We start from the raw sequence: 24570 nt of genomic DNA, 5'->3' as shown, positions 1-24570 counted from the left end.
TCTCGCGATCTCTTCAAGGTTTCCCATAAAACCTTTATTCACACTTTGGAAACGATCTTTATTAGTGGAAAAAAGGCTGCACAACAAAGAAAATTCACTCGGGGCAAGAAAGTATGCATAATTATAATTTATGCTTAGCCACAGGTTCACATTGAGAATGCAGATTGTTTAAAAAAAAAAAATTAATAAATAAATAAAAAACATTTCAAAGACTGCACACAACCACAGCCTCCCTTATTTAGTATATTGTTCACTTGCTAGATAATAAGGTAAACGATTATTGGGGACAATTAGTGTCCACTCACATATAACCCCAACTCATATAGACCATCTATTTTGCACCCTCCGCAAACCTGTATTTTCTTTATATTGGGTTCAATATCTATGCCCGCTGGAACAGGGCAACTGATGGTTGTCTATTGCACAAAGTATAGAATGTATTTTCTCAGGGGAAATTTTTCGCTTGAACACCTTCACCAATGCAAAAGCAATCCTAACCCTCTATCAAAGCACAATACAGGTGAAAATTACATTAGTGTACTTTATTCCATTCCAGAAGTTCATTAAGCCCCATTCTTTCACTTTTCTCCTGGAAAATCCATCCCGCCTCCTTGGTGGTAAGCAGCCGTTCTACTGATCTGGAATCTCCTGTCACTTTTTCTAACACTACCCACTTAAATGTGTGCTTATTGCTGTAACAATGTTGAACAAGCTTCGGGTCCGTTTTCCTGCCCGTATTGTGCTCAAATGTTCTTGAATCTGTGTTTTTATTTTGCGTGTGGTTAGTCCAATGTATTGTAAACCACACTCGCAGTCTAGCCTATATACCACATTAGTGGTGTTGCAGTTACTAAACTGCCTCAAAAACCATTCCTTGCCAGATTGTAGCCTTACACTTGTCACCTTAGATGTTAAAGGGCAAACGGAGCATGTACCACAAGGGTAATGTCCCCGAGGGACCGTGCTGTTCCTTGCTGCATTACAAAATTGTGTACGTGAGGGCACCAATTTATCTTTAAGATTGCATGAACGCTTGACAGCGAACCTGGGCGGTGGCATTTTAAAGTCTTTATTAGACAGCAGCGACCAATGCTTCCGTATTGACTGCCTTATTTTTGTAGCTAGTGGATCAAATGTCATTACTACTGGATGACAATCCTCCTTTTCCTTGTGCTTAACCTCCAAATGTACACTCCTGGGTGTATTTAGTGCTCTCTTCTTGGCTTGTTTTATGATTTTAGCAGGGTAATTTCTTTTTTCCAATTTATCACACAGAACCTGTGCTTGCTCATTATAAACCTCAGTTGTAGAGCAGTTTCATCAGGTACGAAGCCAAAGCAAAGCCTTCTCTGTCATTCACACTCCAATCCTGCTCCCTGGGAACGAGTTGCCTGCAAATGAAGGCAACTGGCTGAAATCATTCACGTGGGACTACACTGCCCCACCCCATGTTCAGAGTTATCTGTCTCTAAACAATGAATTGCCTACTGAAGTTTGGTGCCTTCAGGTTAGGTGCTGAACACAGAGCTTCCTTTAGGGTGTCAACAGCCTTCTGACGCTGCTCAGTCCAGAAAACCTTTTTGGGCTGTTTCTTGGAAATTAGTTAGTGGTGCCACTATGGCACAATAACCATTCACAAATCTCCTTAAGTACCCAGTCAGGCCAAGAAAGGCTCTTGACTTGGACCTGGGTCTTAAGAGCTTCCAAGGCCCGAATTGTCTGGATCTTGGGCTGGAGAGGTTGTACATTGCGTCTATCAACGTGGTGGCACACGTACACAACTGGGCCGTGCCCTATCTGGCACGTACTTGTTGTGACAGTCAGGGCTGCCTGCCGCAGGGCCTGAAGCACTTCTTTGAGGTGAACTTGGTGATCCTCCCAGGTGGACCTAAATACTGCTATATCATCAAGATAAGTTGTACTGAAAGTTCTCTGTTCACGAATGGCTGGAAGGTGGCTGGTGCATATTTCAACCCAAAGAGCATCATTTTAAACTGAAAGTAGCCTTCAGGTGTAGACAAAGCCGGCCATTCCTTGTCCTTGGTCAAAGGTACTCAGATATTTGGTTGGCACTATCAATGAGCTCATCAGCTCCTGTTATGGGGTGGGCATCAATCTTAGTGGCTACATTGAAGCTCCTGTAGTCCACACAGAACCTCATCTCTGGCTTTCACCCTTTGGGATTGTGCTTGGGCACCAGTAACACTGAGCTAGCCCATGGACTACTAGAGGGCTCATTTAACCCGAACTCCAGCATCAGCTTTGATGAAGGCCTTGACCTGGTCAGACAACCTGTTTATTTTGCTTTTGACAGGTAGGCTGTGACTGGTACCCCCCTGATTGGTAGACTATGTTGTCAGACCTGGGGTCAAAGAGAACAGTCCAGCAAGCTGCCTCAGTATCTGACGACAGTCCCTTTGTTGCAGTTCTGTTAAGATGACAGAGAGTACTGCTCTTTCCACACTTCCTTCCTGGGCTTTAGAGGGTAAGAGACCAGGGAGAGGTTCACTCTCCTCTTCTCTACCCCATGTATCACCATCAACATGGTGAGTTCTGCCCTGTCATGTTGCAGCTTGAGCCTATTGAGTAATCTACAGGGATGGCAGGGGACACCGCTACTTTCTTTGGGCCAGTACCTCTTCCCCACTCAAAGTCAACCACAGCCATAGGGTGTGACTTTGTGACATTATCAGCATTGACAATGTCATGCACCTGCTGTGGTGGGATGTGGTTGGGGGAACATGTTTGGTCATAACCAATGTCACACTGGGACCTGTATCGCCTCCACGCCATTGATTTTTGGCCACTGTTGGTATTTTTCCATACTTGGAGGCCAGTGAGCTGCCAAAGGTTCAATGTTCCCCCCACCCAGAAACACTTAGGTGGCCTCTGTGTACCCTGTGAGATTTCTAGGGACAGTGTTCAACCCCATTCCTACACTGGCCAAACCCTTGACCTGGTTATCAGTGGGTGCCTTTTAGGGCACACTACATCTCCTATCTTGTGCCCTGGCAAATTGCAGTCAAAACACACCCCGGCCTTCCAGAGGTTAAACTTCCTTCCTTGATACCCCAACCCCTTTGAGTGGGTTATGGCTTGTGAATCCCCTCCTTTGGCACCTTTCGTGGACTCGTTGGGGCTATCTTTCTTTTTATAAAAATTAGTACCAATGAGTTGGGTAATAATAAACATCTGTTATTCAGCAACAAAGATACCCTTGGGGGCCTAACCACACTTTTTTTGGTCACCATCAAGGAGGACCTATGTGGGGACCCTGGTATGAACCCTGGTATGAACCCACTCATCAGCTGTCTTGTCCAGTTCCCTGCGGCTAGACAGCTTAGAGTCCACCAGATGCTGGTGCAACGTCTCCAAGTGACAGTTTGTCAAAATGTGCTCCTTAACAATCAAATTGTAGAGCACTTCAAATGTGTCTACTTTTGTTTCCTTTACTCCAATCATCTAGTGCCTTAACAGAAGTATCAACAAAGTCCACCCCGGTTTGTGTCCCCTCATTTTTTTTTGTCCTGAGTTCCTGTCTGTACTCTTCAAGAGTGAGATCAAACACCTTGACAGGTGTTGCCTTCATGTGTGGGTAGGATTCATCCTCAAGTGTAAGCAGTCTGTCCTTACAATTTACTGGCACTAACTCCCAGAATAGGTTTCACCGGTGTTGTGTACCCACCTTCCTCATCTTGAAAGCTCTCTCGTATGAGGCCAGCCACTTGTCTATGTCATCCCCCTGAACATAATTCAGTGACAATCCCTTTGGGCAACCTCACACCATTGGCACCCCGGTCAACTCCTCCAGTGACCATTCTGCTGCCACCATGTTCCTAGGAGTCCACCTCCAGTCTGGACCTCCTCTCACCCAGTGCCAATCCGCCTAGCCTATGGCTCTTTCCTCTAGGTCCAGTGCTGCAAGGCTATCTTGCAGGGATCTCTGGCTAGTGATGGAGCCTGCTCTAGAAGCCATCATTGATCTGGTGTAGGGGGAGAAGGTTTCCACCTGCCCCCTCCTCCCCACCAGGACACTGTGGGCATCATCATCATCAGCTTAAATATATGAGAGAGACCCCCTATGAACACCAGGGGGTTGGAGTACTTAAACAGTAAAAGAAGGTTTATCCCTTGGCTCACACACTTATACTTTCATATCTATCCACAGTTATTTCTATACAAACATTGTATACATTACAATCTTATCCACACATTTGTTTTATGATTTAGACCATTTATTTAAAAAAAAAAAACTTCCTTTTGTACAAAATTGATTAAAAAAAATGTTGTAGTCCCAAAGCAATATCACAATGTTACATTAAAAAAATCATAAACATAATATTATACACTTCAATAATTAAAAAGAGCAATAGGAAAATTATTTGCACTAGGTTATAAAAAAGGAGAAAATCACAACGAAGGAGAGACATACACGAGACACAAACAATTAGTCATTGAAAGTTACACATCTAAGACTCTAATATTTATCAAAATCTAAACCTAGACCCGTTATTTTCTGGACTCCAGGGTAGATTAGTTCTCTTGATTGTGTATATACAGCGTCAACGCGTTTCGATGTCTATCGTTGGTACTCTGCCATCTTTTTCAAGACTATATGGTTAGTCTCTCCTAGATTCTGGGCACTGGATGGTTGCCAATTACAGTAATTCTCCTGGGAATAGACAATACACTATCAGAATTCTATACATGGAGATCAATCCCAATTCATAAAATCTCAACTTGCATGTTCGTTCTATACATGAGGACAACGTTATGCTAAAGGACAACATTTCCTAGGTCATATCAATATATGAACTATCATTCTTAATTTAACACATTTTCTGATGTTTATATGGGGTCCATCTCACTTATATACCTCCGTCGTTGTGCACCCGGTGGTCTGCTGATACATATTTTTAAAAAAAATCTTTTTAGCAGTTATATTGTTTTAATAGGACAGTAGTCTCTATCTGGTTATTTCGAATGGAGAGGATTTGGCCAATATTATGATGTATTAAGGGCTACAAGATGTAACTATGGGACTTGGTGATTCCTCCTCATATTTACTTAAACCACCCAGTTTTATTTATTGTTAGGACATACTATCCATCTTGTCTTAAGTATGGTGTCCTTCCCCATTTATCATAGCAAAGGGCCTTTTCCTCTTTTTTTACCTGTTTACATGATAGTTCGAATCTTGAGCGATTCGTTCACGGTCTCAAAGCTTCGGACGTTGTTTTTTCACAATACTGTATTCTTTATAAACATAAAATCAGCATATTAGTTACCTAATATTATTTGACTTTATAAGTGGGTACTTAAAAATATCTAAGCCACTGTTTTCTTTCAGACGTAATAAAACCCTGCGGACTGCTCTGGTGCACACTTATAATAATCAAGTTACCAATTCCCAAACTACCCTGACAGGACAAGTACGGGCAGTAGGAAACTATAGATGTGGGTCCTGTTCAATCTGCCCAAACTGCCTGGAAAGTAAGACTCTTAATTTCAATGGCAAAACAATGACCCCGAAAAACCTGACGAATTGCAGAAGTAAAAGCGTAATCTACCTCATTATCTGCCCATGCGGGCTAGGCTATGTAGGTGAAACTGGGAGAGAATTACGCATAAGACTATTAGAACATAGATCAGCAATCAAAAACAAAAAGGAAAATGCTCCACTACCTGACCATTTTGTAACAAACAACCATGAATGTAATCAATTCTCCTGGTTCATTTTAGAGAAGGTCAGTATCAGTAGGAGGGGAGGGAACCTAGAAGCCCTCAGAAAGAAACGTGAGCAGTGGTTTATATGCCCCCTTGATACAATCAAGAAAGGTCTTAACTCACGAGAAGACTGGATGACAATAGTAGCAAATAACTAGTAGCTAAAAATGTGGCTGATTATAATAAGAGCGAACTCCCGATTTATCTGATAAGCAATAACAATCTTTGCCATTTGTACATTATAAAATAGATCGCCATAGCCTTCATGTTTAAATAGGTAGGTATACATTACTCAGAATAACAATGAATATATTGAGATATGACAACTGAAATGAATTTATTATATCAGAATGATTGACTTAAGGACAAAATATTTTAAAATATTTTTTAGTGCAAAAAAAGAAAACATTTCTTTTCTTTTTTCTCTTATATAAATATGTGACCGGGGATTCGCGAAATAAATTCGAAGCTCCTAAGATAGTGGTCGAAATATGATTAAAACAGAAGGATATATTGAGATATAATATTGAGCTGACAGAGAAACATTTGATAATGCCTATAAAAACATGATTACGTCCTATTCTCGACCGGGCAAGCCACAAAATAACAAAATATGGCCGCGAGTGACAACGAGGCTTGGAACCCGCCAAACCATTATTAGAGTGAGGCCAAGATCGGGACCGGGATTGAAAAGGAGGCTTGGAACACGCTAGCGAAAATAAGGCTTGGTACTCGCGCTACTCTAAACCAATGGAAACAATGGTATTGAAGCGCGGGAACCGCTAATGGGTGTAAACAGCTGTCGGCACTTAGAGGCAGCCAATAGCAAGCCTCAGCATTGGGTTCAAAAACCAATAGGGAGAACAGCAAGGGAATTTTCATGCCGGGACCATGAGCCCAGAAGACCGAAGCTAGAGGGAGTGGACGTTCACGTTGAAAGATAAAGCTGGTAAGAGAACTGCCCCACCCCGACCCCCTGAAATGCACTAGAAATGCGGGCTACGCGACTACTAATAGTCCCTGCATTTTGTCACAATTTTTTTTAGATTGCTCACTGTCCAAAGAAGTTCGTCAACGAACCCACTCTCCATTAGGGGGTTTCGCCCCAAATAATACGGTAAGACACGGGGGTGAGACTGGGAAGGTTAGTCCGAGTAATATGTTTATTTAGTGTAGGACAGGTGATCATAATAATGTCTTTTAAATGTCCATTTTAGAACCAATTCCGGGGAATTTCGGAAAATCCAAATAAGATCTAGAGTCCGCCAGACATCAGTCCAATCATTAATTAACACGGAACAGAGGTAAATGTTAATAAGGGAATAAGAGAAGCCCAGTATGTAAGAAACTAAATGGGACAGTATGTCTGATATTAAAAAATTACAAATATATTTCCTAGGCATCAGAGTGCATAGACCCAAGAAACAAATAGACAGGCGGACTCGAGGAATTACCATATCCATCATAAGGTAATCCTTAGATATTTTTAAGTACCCACTTATAAAGTCAAATAATATTAGGTAACTTATATGCTGATTTTATGTTCACAAAGAATACAGTATTGTGAAAAAACAACGTCCGAAGCTTTGAGACCGTGAACGAATCGCTCAAGATTCGAACTATCATGTAAACAGGTAAAAAAAGGGGAAAAGGCCCTTTCCTATGATAAATGGGGAAGGACACCATACTTAAGACAAGATGGATAGTATGTCCTAACAATAAATAAAAATGGGTGGTTTAAGTAAATATGAGGAGGAATCACCAAGTCCCATAGTTACATCTTGTAGCCCTTAATACATCATACCATTGGCCAAATCCTCTCCATTCGAAATAACCAGATAGACTACTGTCCTATTAAAACAATATAACTGCTAAAAAGATTATTTTTTTTAATATGTATCAGCAGACCACCGGGGTGCACAACGACATGGAGGTATATAAGTGAGATGGACCCCATATAAACATCAGAAAATGTGTTAAATTAAGAATGATAGTTCATATATTGATATGACCTAGGAAATTTTGTCCTTTAGCATAACGTTGTCCTCATGTATAGAACGAACATGCAAGTTGAGATTTTATGAATTGGGATTGATCTCCATGTATAGAATTCTGATAGTGTATTGTCTATTCCCAGGAGAATTACTGTAATTGGCAACCATCCAGTGCCCAGAATCTAGGAGAGACAAACAATATAGTCTTGAAAAAGATGGCAGAGTACCAACAATAGCCATTGAAACGCGTCGACGCCGTATATACACGATCAAGAGAACTAGTCTACCCTGGAGTCCAGAAAATAACGGGCCTAGGTTTAGATTTTGATAAATATTAGAGTCTCCGATGTGTAACTTCCAATGACAAATTGTTTGTGTCTCGTGTATGTCTCTCCTTCGTTGTGATTTTCTCCTTTTTTATAACCTAGTGCAAATAATTTTCCTATTGCTCTTTTTAATTATTGAAGTGTATACTATTATGTTTATGAATTTTTTAATGTAACATTGTGATATTGCTTTGTGACTACAAAAAAACTTTTTTTTTTCAATTTTGTACGAAAGGAAGACATTTTTTTTTTAATAAATGGTCTAAATCATAAAACAAATGTGTGGATAAGATTGTAATGTATACAATGTTTGTATAGAAATAACTGTGGATAGATATGAAAGTATAAGTGTGTGAGCCAAGGGATAAACCTTCTTTTATCATCATCATCATCATCATCCACATTATCTTCTGCCCCACTACTTTGAGGCAATTCCCTCTCCAGGTGTGGATGTGCTCTGTGGGCCTCTTGCCCAAGCAGGCTTCTCAGCTGCTTTGTCCCTGTGCTGTGACTAGGAGGCCAGCTCATTGTCCTTTGGAGTCTCTTGACTCAACTTGACTCAACAAGAGGATATCCTTCAAGCTCCTCACCCACGCACACAAGGCACTCCATAAGACCGGCCCAGCCTACATCAACAGATGGCTCTCCTTCTACATCCCCATCCGCCAGCTCCACTCCGCCGACCTCTCACTCGCCACTGTCCCGCGCATCCGAAGAACAACCACCGGTGGGAGATCCTTCTCCCACCTCGCCGCCAAGACATGGAACACCCTCTACGACAGATCCAAGACCTGCTGACCTTCAGAAGGATACTCAAGACCTGGTTGTTCGATCAGCAGCGCGCGCCCCCCAGCGCCTTGAGACCCTCGCGGGTATGTAGTGCGCTTTACAAATGAATGATTAATTGAGTGATTGATTGGCTTTAGCCGGGCTCATGAGCAAGACTCTGCAGGTACCCTCCCTCTACTTTGCTAGTCACCATATTTAGCAGGTGCAGTCTCTCTTTGCTGGTTCCACGTTGCAGCAGAGTAGTCCATCTTTGGTCCTCGTCAAGTCGCAATATGATTTCAGGGTGCCAGATTGCCCTACTGATGCGCATAAAATGCCCTCTGGCCAGGACGCCATTTGTAGACCATGAGCTACCAGGTTTCCTTCCACATGATGACTTCTCCCTGGGAAGTGTGGCATCTAGGCATCCCAGGGTGCACCATTATGCCCACTTCAATATGGCAGGACCCCTCTCCCAGCGTGTTGAGCTCCCTAACTCAGCCTAGTGGTGTGGCCACCAGGAGGGCTACACTACCCTGAAAAACTGGTTTTGCAACTGGCTTTCCCTGTGCTGTCCCAAGTACCAACCTGCCTCCCTGAACAATTGGGCAGCCCCTCTCCCAAGTGTTTCCCATTTGCCTATCAATGATGGCTTCTCCTTTTGAAGCTCGCCTTTTGGGCCAACAACCATTGGCTTTCCTGTAGGTGGAAAGTGACACCACCTTCTAGAGCAGGATCCTACACTATCCTTTCCTGGGAGTGGATAGCAAGTCTCCCCAGAAGGGCAGAAAGATGTCTCATCTACAGAATCCATGTGCAACCTGTATGGGCACGGGACTGGAGGCAACAAAGGGGCAGCTTTGCGGAAGTTGAACACTGCAACTTGTTACAATAATTTTTATTTGAGAATGAAGTGGGGCTTAATGTAACAAGTTGTTTGGTCCCTTGCATGACCCACTTTGGTCTCACTGTTCCATAGTTAGCACAGTTGAGGGGTCAGCGTGTAACTCTGCACTCGCCAATTGAGGGACCGAGTTTTTTCATAGTAAAAAATCAAGGTTGACCAATTTTACTATCAGTATATGTAAAATACATGACATATGTTGCGCCCTGCCTTAGGAATCGCTAGGCCTGCCAAAAGGCTTACTTTCACATAAAACACAGGAGTTCTGGCTTTGCCATTGCTTTAAATGGTAAAGTTGGGTCAGCAGTTGATCTGCTCTTCCAGTCAGTAAATGACGGGCTGGGAGTCTCGTTTTACTCGTTTCCCACTGAGGGTGGCACAACCATAGTTGCAGTCTCTTTGGGGAACTGTCTAACCTGAATGCCCTGAATACCATTTACTAGGTATTTACAGGTAAGCTAGCTCAGCCAAATTGATATAAGACAATTCATCATATCAGTGTAAGGGTAAGGGCACAGGCACTGAGGTCTAGTTAACAGGCCTCTGTGCACTCTCTGTCGAAAAACCAGCTATCAGTCGAAATACTTGATGGTGACCATACAAAAAGGGGCATTTCCTACAGTTTGCATGAGGGCAAGCCCACAGCAAATATGCCACATGCTCTTGTTTTGTGTGTGTGAAATTCTTTTGGCCAAGCACACTTCACGTTATTAGCTCTTTTGAGACATTTTCTAGAACATTAAATTGTCCAAAATGTAATAATTTGGATAGATTTCATGGTGTGGTTGAGTTCAGTGAAGGGTGAATATATTTATTTTATTTATAAAATTTCTAGAGCGCACAAATACCTTCCGGTGTCTCGGCGCTAGAGTTCATTAAGATTGCAGAGGGTTCCTACAAGGCTTACTGGTTAAAAAGCCACGTTTTAAGTTGTTTCCGAAATATAAGTAAGGAGGAGCTTAATTTAATATGAGGGGGGAGCTTGTTCCACAATTTAGGGGCAGCAACTGTGAAGCGTTTATCGCCCCATGTTGCTTTCTTAGTGCGTGGGATGTCAAGTGACTGAGATGCTGCAGAGCGTAAAGATCGAGTGGGTTTGTAAACATTGATGGACTTTTTTAAAAAGTCCGGTCCAGTATTGTTCAATGTTTTGTAAATAATGCACAAGGCCTTAGACATAGGATGTCATTGTGTTGTTAAGTGAATCCGGTACAGTGATGACCTAGCCGTTATATCACGTACTGACTATCAGGGAGCTGAGGGTTTGTTTGTGAGTGTTGTTGAGAAACTCCTTGAAAGGGTATTGCTTGTGTTCGCAGGGTGTGCAGTTTCTAGGCTGTGTGGTTGAGGATCAGGAAAACAAATTGGTTTGTCCAGTCCAATGCCATCAGGAAGTGTCATTTGCGGTATAGGCTAGTGGTGAAATTAATTGGTTAGTGCAGCGATGAGTTATATGTTATGATGTGCAGGAGCTGGAGAGTGCTTCCTACAATGTTTTGGTGGAGTGTTGTCCTGAGATTATCATGCCTCTGATAGCCTTAGAAAATATTTTGTCTCAACATGGAGGCAGACTGCTGTGTAGAGGGTTGCAGTCTCAGAGGCAGTAAGTTGTAGAGGCAGGTGAAGACCTCTTGACATCAGTGGGGTCTTGAAGAGTGCAGGCCTGGGAGGAATATGGATGGCTGTCAGGGTGCTTACAGCTATTTGTGTGTGATTGATGTGATGTAGTTAGATATGATCATGATTAGAGGGAATGGCTAGGGCAGGTTTCAGTGATGAAAATTTAATTTTGTATGTATTCCTGATTCCTGAGTAGATGATGTGATATTTAAGCAGGTGACAAAAGACTGACCGCCCAGGGCATTGGGCAGGTCTTCAACTTCTGCTTTATTGTAGCAGGGTTTGCAGTCTTTTATCAACACTGGTGTTCAAGATCATGTAATTCAAGTGGTAAAAGTTTGATTAATCCTGAATGGATAGTAGGTCCTCTGCTCATGTTTTCCTTTAAAATGTACAGCATTGGCACACATTTGTTACTGCACCCTGCTGTATTGGTAGTTAACAGGTACAATGACTTCTTGCTGAGTTTAGCTTAGAGTCTGAAAAAAGTAAGCGGACCAGTCTCAATTTTGGAGAAGCTTGATAAGAAACCTGTTCTGGCACAAAGAAATAAAATATGAATTTGTACATTGATTTTTTTTGCCTTTGCTTTTGTTTTTAGTAAAGGTCTTATTATATTAAGTCAGTGTTTAAGAATGATTTATATCTCAAAATGAAGTTAGGCATTCTCAAAAGATGGCATAGGGTTAGGTGCTTGGATTTTGCTCCACTGGAAAAATGTGTACAATAAACTCATTCCGAAGTGTATGACCTCACTATGTTACCCATTGGACACTATGGTTAAATCTAGTTTTCAGCTCATATGAAGGTATACCTGTTATTAAAGTATAGATTTCTGCAAATAAACGGAGTGTAAAGTAGCAAAAATTGATGGATTACAATAGCTCTGGTAGGCATGAGCAACATAAAATGGATATCTCAGAGCTCAAACTGTTTGGACCAAATTATAGATGTTATGAGTTGAATAAGAACATGCTGCTGAAAAGGAAATGTGTATAGCATCTGGGTTCTCCTAATATGGAAGTGCAAGTATATTGTTCATTTTGCAGTTTCCACTTTAAAAAGGTGCAAAAAAAACATTGAGAAAGTTTTTATGTATCTATTGATTTTAAAAATGTTTTTATTGTTTCTGTTAAAAGAATTATATCAATAAATCAGAATTTTCTTTAGTGACTTTTCAGATATTACTCCTCTGGTAGGCCACGTTCAGAAAAATTTTGTCCGGATTCCAATGAAGCTGCAAAAAGGAACTTTAAAAGGTAAAACCTTCACTATGATTTTGAATGACTCAATACTACCCTGCATTCGTTGAAGCCATCTCAAATGTATTTTGTTAGGTAGATACAACACGTTTGTATTTAATTGTGTACAATTATTGTTGGGTGATGGTTATGACTCTTAGCCAAATTTGAAGAAAAAACCCAATGCCAAGGGCGTTCATGATTGACTTGTTCATGTAGAAGTACGAATATTTACATGCTGCAAATCTAGCAAAGTCTCTGTAGAATGGTATGTCAAAGGATAAACTGTTAGACAATTACTCATGACTTCTGTGACTGAAATTGTCTGGCTCTTTTTATTTGATTTATGTTTTCTATTCTCTTTTTCATTAGTTTGTTTAGGTGTTCAAAATTTCCTATAACGTTTTTAGGTATTAATTACTTAATTAAAAAAAAGAACAGTGAAAGTACTACATAAGAAGATATGCAGTGCATGGGAAAGCAGATTAAAGCAAGTAGTCCAAAATTATTGCAAGCTTGCTAGAATAAACCAAGACTACCGAGTTTGAACTGAATATAAAATGTATTCCATGTTCACTGTTACAAAGATCATTTAATTCTGTTTTGCATAGTCATGGTCAATAATAGCCAGATTGCTGTGTCCTACTCTCATAAACATTTGGAATTGGGTATAACTATTAAGTCATAAACTAACTATTTTGAGGCTATATATGTAATGCTAAAATATTTCAAAAGGGCCCATGCTCTGCTAGGTAATGTTCACTGAATATGTGCTTCAAATCCCAAACAACAAAGGGAACTAGGTGATACCACACAGAGTACCTCACCATTCTTTCCCCATCTGTTGTGTATTTTGAATGAGGGGTAAACGGATCCTATAATGTTTTCAATCGTCCTCACTCATTACATCTACAAGGATTACCGACACTCCGGAGTCTAGTGCAGTCAGTTTATGAAAGTGCGGCTGTGATGCAGCCTGAATCACATTGAGAGGCGCCATTGTAGTATCTTCCAAGTAATCAATCACTCAGAAAGCTTTGAGAAAAATCCTTGTCTTTATTGCCAACCCACAGACTTCAGCATAACACACCAGTAGAACGTAACATCTTACTTTAACATTCTACACCAGCACATTTATAGATAGAATATAGAACTAAACATGAATAGTTCTACCTTCTGTATTCTAAAGGAATACTGATATCCACATTAAATTAATACAAAGCAAACATATTGAAACATCTTACCATATACTACACATCCTCCCCCTTATGAAATGAAAGAAAAATTAAAATAATGAAATTATTGAAACACATTAAACATCTTACCATATACCACACAATATTCTCCCCCTTAAGAAATGGAATGTTTACATTTTTTTTATTCACATACAAAAGTCATTGAAATGAGAAGGTGTCTTAATAACTCTACCACTGGAAGTTTTTGACTCATTAAACACAGAGCAATCGTCAACAATCCAAAGGAGTTTGCGCAGGCATAGATTGAGGAATTATCATGTGCAATACCTTGGGAACCAAATGAAGTTCCTTCACCCGGACTTGGTTGAACATTGTCATGAACAAAAATTTGAGAACTAGAGGAAGAAGGATCATAGAACTAGAACACAAATCACAATCCCACAACCACCAAACATTTCCTTGAGGAGTAACACATGAATTTGGACAGGCATTATTAGTGAGAGCCACACAACTCATATGCCACACTTCACCATCATCAAGCACAACAGTATTATTATTCCCTTTAACAACTCTGAGGTTCGCTAAACCTGCTAACTCCATTGAGAGTTTTTTTTGCGAGTTTAATACAAACCTATTGACCAATGGAAATGTTGGTTTGTTTGCTACCATGTTTTTTCTATCAAAATATGTCTTATTCTTGCATTGAGACAATCTAATGTGATGTTTAATACTATCCCATTCACAATGAACACATTTGTTTCTTTGCATCCAACTGGGATTATCCTTAGAAAATGGAATTCTGTCTCTCATGATAGAAAAAGGACTGCAATTAATAGAAGAATGATTGGTCACCCTGTAAGACCAATAATTTTCATCAATTAATTTTCCCAAACCAAATTAGATTTATTTGAAAGTTGAATAATCCCTTTAATAGTTCTATTAATTCTTTCTACAACTCTATTCCCAGAGGGGTTATAAAGTGCAGAGAATTTTTGCTCAATACCTGCAGAGCACAAGAACTGGACCCTTTCATTAGATGTAAACTGAACCCTATTGTCTGTGAGGATAGATGTGGGGAAACCTTCTCTAAGGAACACAGCATCTACAAATTTGATAACATTCAAGGAATTTACACTATCCACAATATTCAGTTCAAACCATTTAGAAAATACGTCAACAAGAACAATAATGTACTTGGTAGAACCATCTTGCCAAGAAATGGGTCCCATGAAATCCAAAGCAACTTCTTGCCAAGAAGCATTTGGACAATGTAAAAGAAAAGAAGGTGGTTTAAGAGTTTTATGAGATTCATCTGCAACCTCACAACTAACACATTCTCTAACAAGTCGTTCTACAGCAATATCTGCACCTGGCCACCAATACAAGGCTTTAAGTCTTAGTTTTGTGCGTGTGATACCAGGATGTCCATCATGACCTAATCCAATTATTTTCTTTCTTAATGTATTGGGAGGAACAACTTTATCCCCTCTCAACAAAAATTGACCATCCATACATAATTCATTTCTCACCTCCCAAAATCCTCTGAATTCATCTGTAAGATTCTTTTTTTCAACATCAGACCAACCATTAGTAACCTTAGACTTGACTTCAAGAAGAATGGTATCCTCAGCTTCAGCATTAACCCATTCTGAACGTTCAATGCTCCCTTGTAACACATCAACATAAGACACTGGCAACAGAAAACTCATTCCTTGAATTACAATCTATCTCAGTCAAAGGTAAAGCCATTCTGCTTAAAAAATCGGCAGTTCTATTTTTAACTCCAGGAACATATTTAACAGAGTATGAAAAATCTTGAAGTCGCATAGAAAATCTAGCGATCCTAGAAGTGGCTTTGTATAAACCTTCTGTGGTAAGGAGTTTACTTAAAGGTTTATGGTCTGATCTTAAAACAAACTGTCTACCTCTCAAAACATTTCTAAAGTGCACCATGGCCCAAACACAGGCTAAGGTCTCTCTTTCAATTACTGAATACTTTTCTTCTGAAGGAGATAATGACCTTGATACAAATGCAATGACAACTTCTCTATTGTTTCCATCAATCTGAGTGAGCACAGCACCCAACCCTTTAGAGCCTGCATCAGTAGTGACAAACACGACTGCAGGCGGATCAAAACCTTGCAAATTGGGGGCTTTACTGATAGCATTTTTTATGGTTTGAAAAGCCTGTTGACATTCATCGGACCAATCAAAACTGTCTTAATTTTTTTTTAAGAACCCTCATAGGATGAGTTTTTTTCTGAAAAGTTTTCAAGAAACTTTGAGTAAAATTCCGCTAAGCCCAAAATGATCGCAGACTTAGGGGAAGGGGCATCAACAATAGCACTGATTTTCAATTTAGTTTTGATACCACTGTGACTTACTTCATGACCTGAATAAGTCCGCAATCCTTAACGTCCTGGACGATCTTCACATGTCGCTCGACTCCAACCAATGCAGCCTTCTCATCCTCTTAGACCTATCGGCTGCATTTGACACAGTTGATCATGCCCTACTAATCAATGTCCTAAAGGAGCGAGCAGGCCTCGAAAAGACTGTCCTAAAATGGTTCTCCTCCTTTCTCTACAACCGCACACAAAGAATTAAAATTAAAAGCTGCGAATCAGACATTCTTCCCATCAGCAGAGGAGTCCCTCAAGGGTCAGTACTCTCTCCTTAACTCTTCAACATCTACATGGAGCCCCTCACCTCAATTCTAAGGAAAGCTAACATCCCCTTCCACCTTTATGCGGACGACACGCAACTCTATCTGGAAACCACATCGATCTCGGACATCCACAGACTGAACCACACACTTACCGAAGTTCAGCTCTGGCTCTCTTCCAACCACCTAAAACTCAATGAGGAAAAAACTGAAGTGCTCCTCATCTCTAACAAAGTAGAAAACCCCCAAATTCTTGAATGGCTCAAAGCCTTAAACGCCCTGAATGTTCCTCTTGTTCCATCGAACTCCATAAAATCTCTAGGGATCACCCTTGACCCCAAACTGGATATGAAAGAACACGTCTCAAAAACTGCCAAAAGTGCCTTCCTGAACCTGAAACTGCTCTACAAACTTAAACCATTTCTCCCCACAAAAGACTTGAAACAGGCCACGCAGGCTTTGGTTCTCTCCAGAATTGACTACGGCATTGCCACTCTGACTGGAACAGCCAAATCATACCTGCGACCTCTGACCTCTACCCTAAATGCCGCTGCAAGAATGATCACGGGAACAAAGAAATATGAACACATCACACCAGCTCTTAAGGATCTGAAGTGGCTCCCTATTGACCAACGAGCTAGCTTCCGCACAGCTTGTCTCACACATAAAGCCCTGCATACGGGCAAACCGGAATACCTGGCCAACAAGCTCAAAAGGGCCGGTCAGTCTAGAAACCTCAGAAGCACCAACACGCTCCTACTCATTCCTCTGAAATCCCAGAAACTTTCAACATCTAGCAAATCCTTTGCGGGCAATGCTCCCAAGATATGGAACTCCATCCCCCCACACATCAGAATGACCGCATCCTTCCCGAAATTCAAGAAGCTACTCAAAGTCCTCTTCCTCGAGCGTTCCGGAACCAACTAGAACCCAACCTAGACTTTATAGTTCCATGTTCTCGTTCACCCCAGAGCTGATTGACTTGCCTACGACTCTCCTCCCTGTTTCACGCCTGGCTGCTATTGTACAGACTGTACTCACTCCTGTGCTCATTGCCTTGTTTTTTTTTGTCCGCATTGTCTGTCTAAACGCCTTTACTCTTGCTGTGAAGCGCTCTGATACCCTCGGGTCCAGCTAGCGCTATACAAAACTTTAATAAATAAATAAAAAATAAAAAAATGAATCTCCTTCAATCCATAGTTTGTCTTGTATGCTTTTGTTTTTTTGGCAAACAACTAATTGATCTCTTATCATGTCGTCATGAAGTATTCCAAATTTGCAAGGAACAGTAAGAGTTTTTAAGTTAGAAGTATAATCTTCCATGGACTCATTCTGTTGTTGTTTTTTTTTGTAAAGTGTATGCCTAGGTATGGCTACGCAGACGATAGGTGAAAAATAATTATCCAAGTCTAAAATTGCACATTTAAAAACATCATTGTCACCAGCTCTTTCTGGTTTCTGCATCTGGTTATAAATTCTTAAACTTTCAGGACCCAGATAATGCATAAGAATATTTTTTTTTCTATCAGGAGATAAAGTACCACTATTTTCTTCCAACGTAGCAATATAATTACGGAAATATTTCTTCCATTCAGTACATTTTACTATAGGTTCACCAGGATTGGTGAGAAATTCTTGAGGTGTTTAAATTAATGCCAACAATTAAATTGTTAATAACATTTGCAGTAGAAGTATTACTTACTGAACTCCCTCCCATGTCAGTAAATTCACGTGCACAGAAATAATAAAAAAAATAATAAACTAACCAGAATGTAATAGTCACAGAAGATTAAATACTTGACTCCGTTGATGAAATACTTGAACGCGTCGAAAATGTAGTACACAAAAGGAACGCTTATCTTGTAGAAACTGACACAAAATCACTCGTAGCGTTGCTAAGTGACATGAGAGGCAAAAATACATTTTTGTGCAAACAAAATGGTGGCACGTAAAGGTCACTTAGTGTGACCTGCATGAAAGTCCCAGGATACCTAGCGCGTATGCTAGTTCGTCAACAGAAGGAATGAAAATGCCAAAATGCTCGGAGAAGAGAATGTTGACAATTGAAGGTGAGTGCGAGGCAGCTATTTCAAAAGATGCAAAAAGTAACAGTAAGTGCAACTGAGCTGCAGCCAAAGTAAATATTGTAGGGATAACATTTTTTTTTTTACCCGATTTAGTAGAATCTGATGATGACGATAAAAGCATTCATTAAAATCGTCAGAAGTAGAGACAGTAAATATGTATAGTCTTCGAAACGAAGAGAAGGAGAAGTCTTCCAGAAAAAACACCGTGGGTCAGGGTTGGCAGAAAACGATCCCAAATCGTCGCCAATTTTCGGTAGTATATTCCAAGTAATCAATCACTCGGTAAGCCTTGAGATAAATCCTTGTCTTTATTACCAACCCGCAGACTTCAGCATAATACACCAGGAGAACGTAACATCTGACTTTAACATTCTACACCAGCACATTTATAGGTAGAGTATAGAACTAAACATGAATAGTTCTACCTTCTGTATTCTAAAGGAATACTGATATCCACATTAAATGAATACAAAGCAAACATATTAAAACATCCTACCATGTACTATAGCCAAATCAAACAAAGAAATGTTTAAATACTTATAACTTTAAATTTCAAGCAACAACTCCACAAGTTATTAGGAATTGAAACCACATTAAGCCACAGTGGGCAACCTTTCTCCACCTTCCTTCCACTGTCCTTCTATATTAAACGTCAGCACAAAGAATACACATCTTGATATTGTTCTCCAATGGAGTCTCCAAATAATCTTATTGTTCCTGTTATAACAATCCCATGCTGTCCGATCCTAAAGCAACTACGTACTGGTAATGTGTGAAGCTTATAGCTTGGATATGTTTTTTAAGCTACCTTACAAAACACACAGGAGCAGCAGGCTGAATATCCCTCTAATACAGGGCCTGGGCACCTGTATAATTTTACAATTGATTTTACCTCAAGGGGCTGAAACGTCACTTCTGGTTGTCTAAATGACTTATAGCAAACAAATTATGGACGGAATGCTGACAATGCAAACATTCTCCCCCAGTCAAAAGATCTCGGTTAAATGCATCATTATTTTGCCCACTATGCCACCCCAGTTTGGACTCAGCCATATGCAAATCAGTCTTGACCCTGTTTCTCATGGGAACAGTCCAGACTGAACTCGCAGGCCAGGTCCTCCCTGGACTTTAAACTAGCATCCTGGTACCGGTTTCAGGGTGTATGTCACCCTTCAGCCAAGCTAGCTTGAATCCAGTGGCACAGTGAGCAAGGGTCCCACAGTAAGTAAGATTAGTCTTTCCTTGGTTCCCATCCAGGCTGATTATTGGTCAAAAACATAAGGTCCCTGCTTTCACACAAATAATAACTGGCTGTCACTTTCTACAGTCAGGCTGATGCCATACTGAATTTGAATTTAAACACGTTTGTATAGCGCCCGTATACCGGGCGGTTTCATGGCGCTGTGGGGTAGCTCAATTCAAATTACATACTCCAAGCTGGCTTAGGCTGGAAATGCCTGCAAAAAAAGAAAAGTTTTGAGTCTCCCTCGGAACTCCATGTAGGAAGCTGAGGAACGAATAGGTAGGGGTAGGGAGTTCCAAAAGGACGGGGCAAGGACAGCAAACTTGCATCCTCCCGACCTCTTCCTCCTAAAGCGGGGGACCACCAGAAGAGAGAGGGCGGAGGATCGTAGTTGTCTGCTGGGAACATAAGGATGAATAAGAGATGTCATAAAGGCCGGAGCTGTTCCCGCCAGGGCTTGGAAGGCAAGGCAGCCAAGTTTGAACAGAGCTCTCTCTTTAATTGGGAGCCAGTGGAGGGAGCATAGAGCGGGGGTGATGTGCTGAGATCTAGGTAAACCAAAGACCAGGCGGGCCGCTTGGTTTTGCACAAGCTGGAGTCGGCGTAAAGCATAATTGGGGATACCATTGTAAAGTGCATTACCGTAGTCTAAACGTGAAAGGACCAACGCCATAAGGATAAGTTTGAGGGCTGACAATGTAAAAAAACGAGAGATTTTACGAATAGTGCGTAAAACAAAAAAACAGGCCGAAACCATCGTGCTCACATGTGAATGAAGAGTGAGGTGTTGATTCAGAGTAATCCCCAAGGTTTTAACAGAAAAAGAAGGGAGAGGGGGGGAGCCGAGCAAAGGGGGCCAAAAAACAGAGGACCAAGGGTTGAGTTTCCCACCAGTCAGGACAAGCTCGGTCTTATCAGGGTTAAGTTTTAGATGATTGGTATTCATCCAATCCCTGATGAATACCATCACTGACTGGAAGGTAAAGATAGAGGAGGAAGAATCAGATAAGTTAAAGATGAGCTGGAGGTCATCAGCGTAATTGAACACTGACACCTCCATCTGCTGTAACGCAAAAATAAGAGGAAAAATATAAAGATTAAAAAGGAGAGGGGAAAGAGAAGAACCCTGAGGGACACCACATTGTACCTTGTGAGCTGTGGAAGAAAAGTCCGCTAAGTGAACGGCCTGGGTACGATCGTTGAGAAACGATCCAACCCAAGACAGGGTGGAACCCCCAACGCCTGCCGCCTCGACACGGGAAAGAAGGATGGTATGGTCAACCGTGTCGAAGGCGGCAGAAAGATCAAGAAGGATCAGCGCCTGTGGAAGATTGAAGTCCAGCCCCTCTCTAAGTGTGTCCATCACGGATACCACCACCATACTGAGGGGGGATATCACCTGTGCTTTGTGTGTTCTTCAACATTGACATTTTTCAGTAAATTTTACTGGGCTGGCATAATGATCAATTTATCAGCAAAGTACAAACATTTAATAATCGTGTGAAAGTATCATAAAGAACTTAGCTGTTTGTTCAGAGGCGTTTTGGTCTGATTTCCACCAGGAGCTAGTGAGACATCTTTATAATGAAAAAAGAGGCTTCTTGGTATTGGATGCGATGTTGCAGGATTTAGAGTACCAATGCAGATATAAATGTATTCTCATAAACGCTTGTTATTTTTGTCATGTTAACAAATGAATAAAAAAAAAAAAGTAATTTGCCTACTACAAATGCGAAGGCTACCCTTTCTTTGCCACACTACTGTTTGATGTTGATCTGGGTTTGAGAGTCTATCTATATAGTGTGATTTTCCCAGGTCATCATACGACATTTCTCTTTTGAATGCCAGTTGAGTATCCAGGTTTTTGCGCTGATGCATATACAGAGTTGGTATTTTTCTTACATTATGTTTGGTGAAAACAGAGGCCACTTCCATGAAAAACAATGGTCACCCTCCGATCATTGAGCAGGTGAGGATGATGGATGGTAGATGTGTGTTTGTCAATAAAAATAACCCTTCTGTGAAATTCTCAATGACCAGAAGATAGAGAGAGAGATCCTCCAACAGCCGCTCCGGTATAAGACTGGGCTCTGACACTGCTCGGGTACTCAGCTGGTGAGTTTTAGTTCACCACCTTAACATTAAATACATTCTTTTCAGTGCGCTGTTCCTAAAAACACCTGGCCGACTCATTGCGGCTGATTACCTTCTTCAATGCCAGTTTCATGTGGGAAGTTGTCAGCTGTAGGGGTTTTAAAATCTCTCTTGTTGACTCCCATTGGAGAATATTGAGTGGTCATAGAGATAGGACTACAGGTTCAAGTAAAATACTGAATCTGTCAGCATCATCCATACAATAATGTTAGACCTAGATTACCCAAGCCTACATATGGTAGCTTGGCACAGTAGTGGTCTACAGCTAACTCAAGGCGTTGGCTAAGTACTTACAAGTCTCACCCACAGTAACACAGTGATGAACCACTAAAATAAAGACACAACACCTCTGTTTGGAAAAATACCGTTACCTTTTATAAAAATAATATGTCTCTTTGGATTCAAGTTATACACGATACAACATTAGTTTCTTTCAGGAGAAAACATTCCACTTTTACTTTAAGAAATTACTTTTCACTCCTCAGCTGTGGAAAAAGGGCAATAAACCACATTCTTTTGTCAATGGTACAGTAAAGCATAAGGGTAACTCTTTGGTTGGTTAAGAGAATCTCATTAGCTTCACACTCTGTAAGGTTACCTCACATTATTATACAATGACACATTACTCCACCAATAAATCTACTGAAAAGAAGATGCCGACTGTTAGTGCAATACGTTTTTACAGGTTCATTAATAGGTACTTTACCCCACAGCACTTAAGCACTGCCCAACTCAACAGCAAGACCTGAATGTAGATTTTCACTGTATGACCCACCAGTTATGTGCTAGAAGGGAAGACACAATAATATTAGTAAGGTTCCTCTCCCTCTGATTGACAGGCACACCTAGCTGGTAGAGAATCTACTTCTTCACTTATCACTAATCTGTAGGGGATTTTACCCAGGAACCCTGTGGTTCCCTGCACCATTTCCACCTTTCTTTTCTGAGTCAGATAACGGATAAGTTTTATTCTATGTTATTCAGTTCACTAACTCGTTTTCCTCGAGTCAGGTTCCCCTTGACAAGTCAGTCACTCGCGTGGGTCGTAGCCCCACTGTTCTGCTTCATTCACCTGGCTCTGCCGCCTCCCGTTCCCACGCTACCCGGCTTACTTGTGAGGTTGGGGGCGTGTCGCGGGTGTTTCCTCTACACGCGCTGGAGCCCGGTAACAGACGGGCTGAAGGGGGAAGGCAGGGAAGGCTTTCCCGGCCCAGGGCTCCCTACCGAGTCATCCGTTGTGGCGCTTCTGCCTCCTCTGAGGGGATCGACCTCCTGGAGCTCCGACGCGGCGCTCCTCAGCTGGCGCGATGACTTTCCTTCCGCTGGCACTACTCGGCGGAGCATGCGCGGAAGCGCTCGTTCCTCTTCCGCCTCGGCGCACCTGCTCCCAGGAAGGACGCTGTTCTCCACAGGGACGCTGCTCGGTCTCTTCTGGGCCTGCTCGATCCTAGGCCCCTCCTGCCTCGCAAAAGCGTTCAGTCGCTGGTCATGCGCGGAAGCGCCTACCTCTTCGTGTGACGCGGCCGGTGCCCCCGGGGTCCCGACGCCGATCGGAGCAGCGCCACTGCTTCTCCTCAGGCACTTCTCACTCCGGCTTCACAGGAAGGATGTGCACACACGGCGTCCTCGCTCTTCAGGGTGCTAAGGTGCCACAGACGCCCACCTTCACTACAGCTACTCCACGACACCGGTGAGCACAGCGCTGGGTATTGACAAACAGGAATACCCCCAATTAAGGGTGTTCTGAGTGGTTTTACTGGGGCTCTGAGATAAAAGGATCTTCTTCCTCCAGTAACTCGATTTCCTTGTCAGTAGTTGTTGTCTTGATAGAGGGATCGGTCAAAGGCTGAAGGGGGAACAATCCTCTGAAGTAACTGTCAGCCTCAGTGACAAACTAGCTGCTCTCAGTGTGTCCACCTCCTCTCACCACTGCCTCACTCCTCTACTCTGGGGTCAGCACCAAATGGCTGCTGGTCACTGGCCTTATATAGGGTGGCCTGAGACCTGCAGAAGTCTCTAGTCAATTCTAGAAAGTTCCCTAATGTTATCCTATGGACCTGTCCTCCAGTAGTGTCCGTTATGGCAGTTGGTGGACACCATCTTAGGTTTCTGGAGATCCCTAGATTTTCAAGGGGGCTGACTAGGCCTCACAGGTTATGAGGGAAAAATGGCGTCATCGCCAAGGAACACCTAGCCCCCTGACAGCATTAAAAAAATTCCTGATGGACATATGTAAAAATAAAAATAGAAACTCTGGGAGGCTAAGGGGGACAAAAATAAATAATAATGGTTAGAGTCTCTCCAGAAGCAGACAGGTCTAACACGCGTCCCCCCCAGCTGAAAGTGGGGAGAACTACCCAACCCCTTGGGAGTCCTCATCACTAAGGCGGAAATACCTGGATAGACCGTCTGCGTTGGCATGGTCTGCCCCAGGTCGGTGTTCCACCCTAAAGTCCATTCCCTGTAGGGAGATGGACCACCTTAGCAACTTGGGATTCTCCCCCTTCATTTGCCTCAGCCAACGAAGGGGGCGATGGTCAGTCTGAACTAGGAAGTGCGAACCAAACAGGTATGGTCGCAGCTTCTTCAGAGCCCAGACCACCGCAAAGGCTTCTCTCTCAATTGTACTCCACCTCCTTTCCCTG

At 41.8% G+C, this 24570-nt stretch overlaps 1 protein-coding gene across 2 annotated transcripts in view; it reads left to right on the top strand.

The window, feature by feature from the left end:
- Positions 1 to 24570, top strand: part of MYSM1 (Myb like, SWIRM and MPN domains 1) — a 367486-nt gene that overhangs the window by 60566 nt on the left and 282350 nt on the right. For both annotated transcript variants that reach the window (XM_078669957.1, XM_078669947.1), the window contains exon 4: positions 12521 to 12598. In XM_078669957.1, the coding sequence (XP_078526083.1) occupies positions 12521 to 12598 (78 nt within the window). The remainder of the gene's footprint in view (positions 1 to 12520; positions 12599 to 24570) is intronic.

The sequence above is a fragment of the Lissotriton helveticus genome, chromosome 1_2, assembly GCF_964261635.1.
Source record: "Lissotriton helveticus chromosome 1_2, aLisHel1.1, whole genome shotgun sequence".
Taxonomy (NCBI): Eukaryota; Metazoa; Chordata; class Amphibia; order Caudata; family Salamandridae; genus Lissotriton; species Lissotriton helveticus.
The sequence above is the reverse complement of the archived record's forward strand: the minus strand, read 5'-3'. Positions and strand labels throughout refer to the sequence as shown.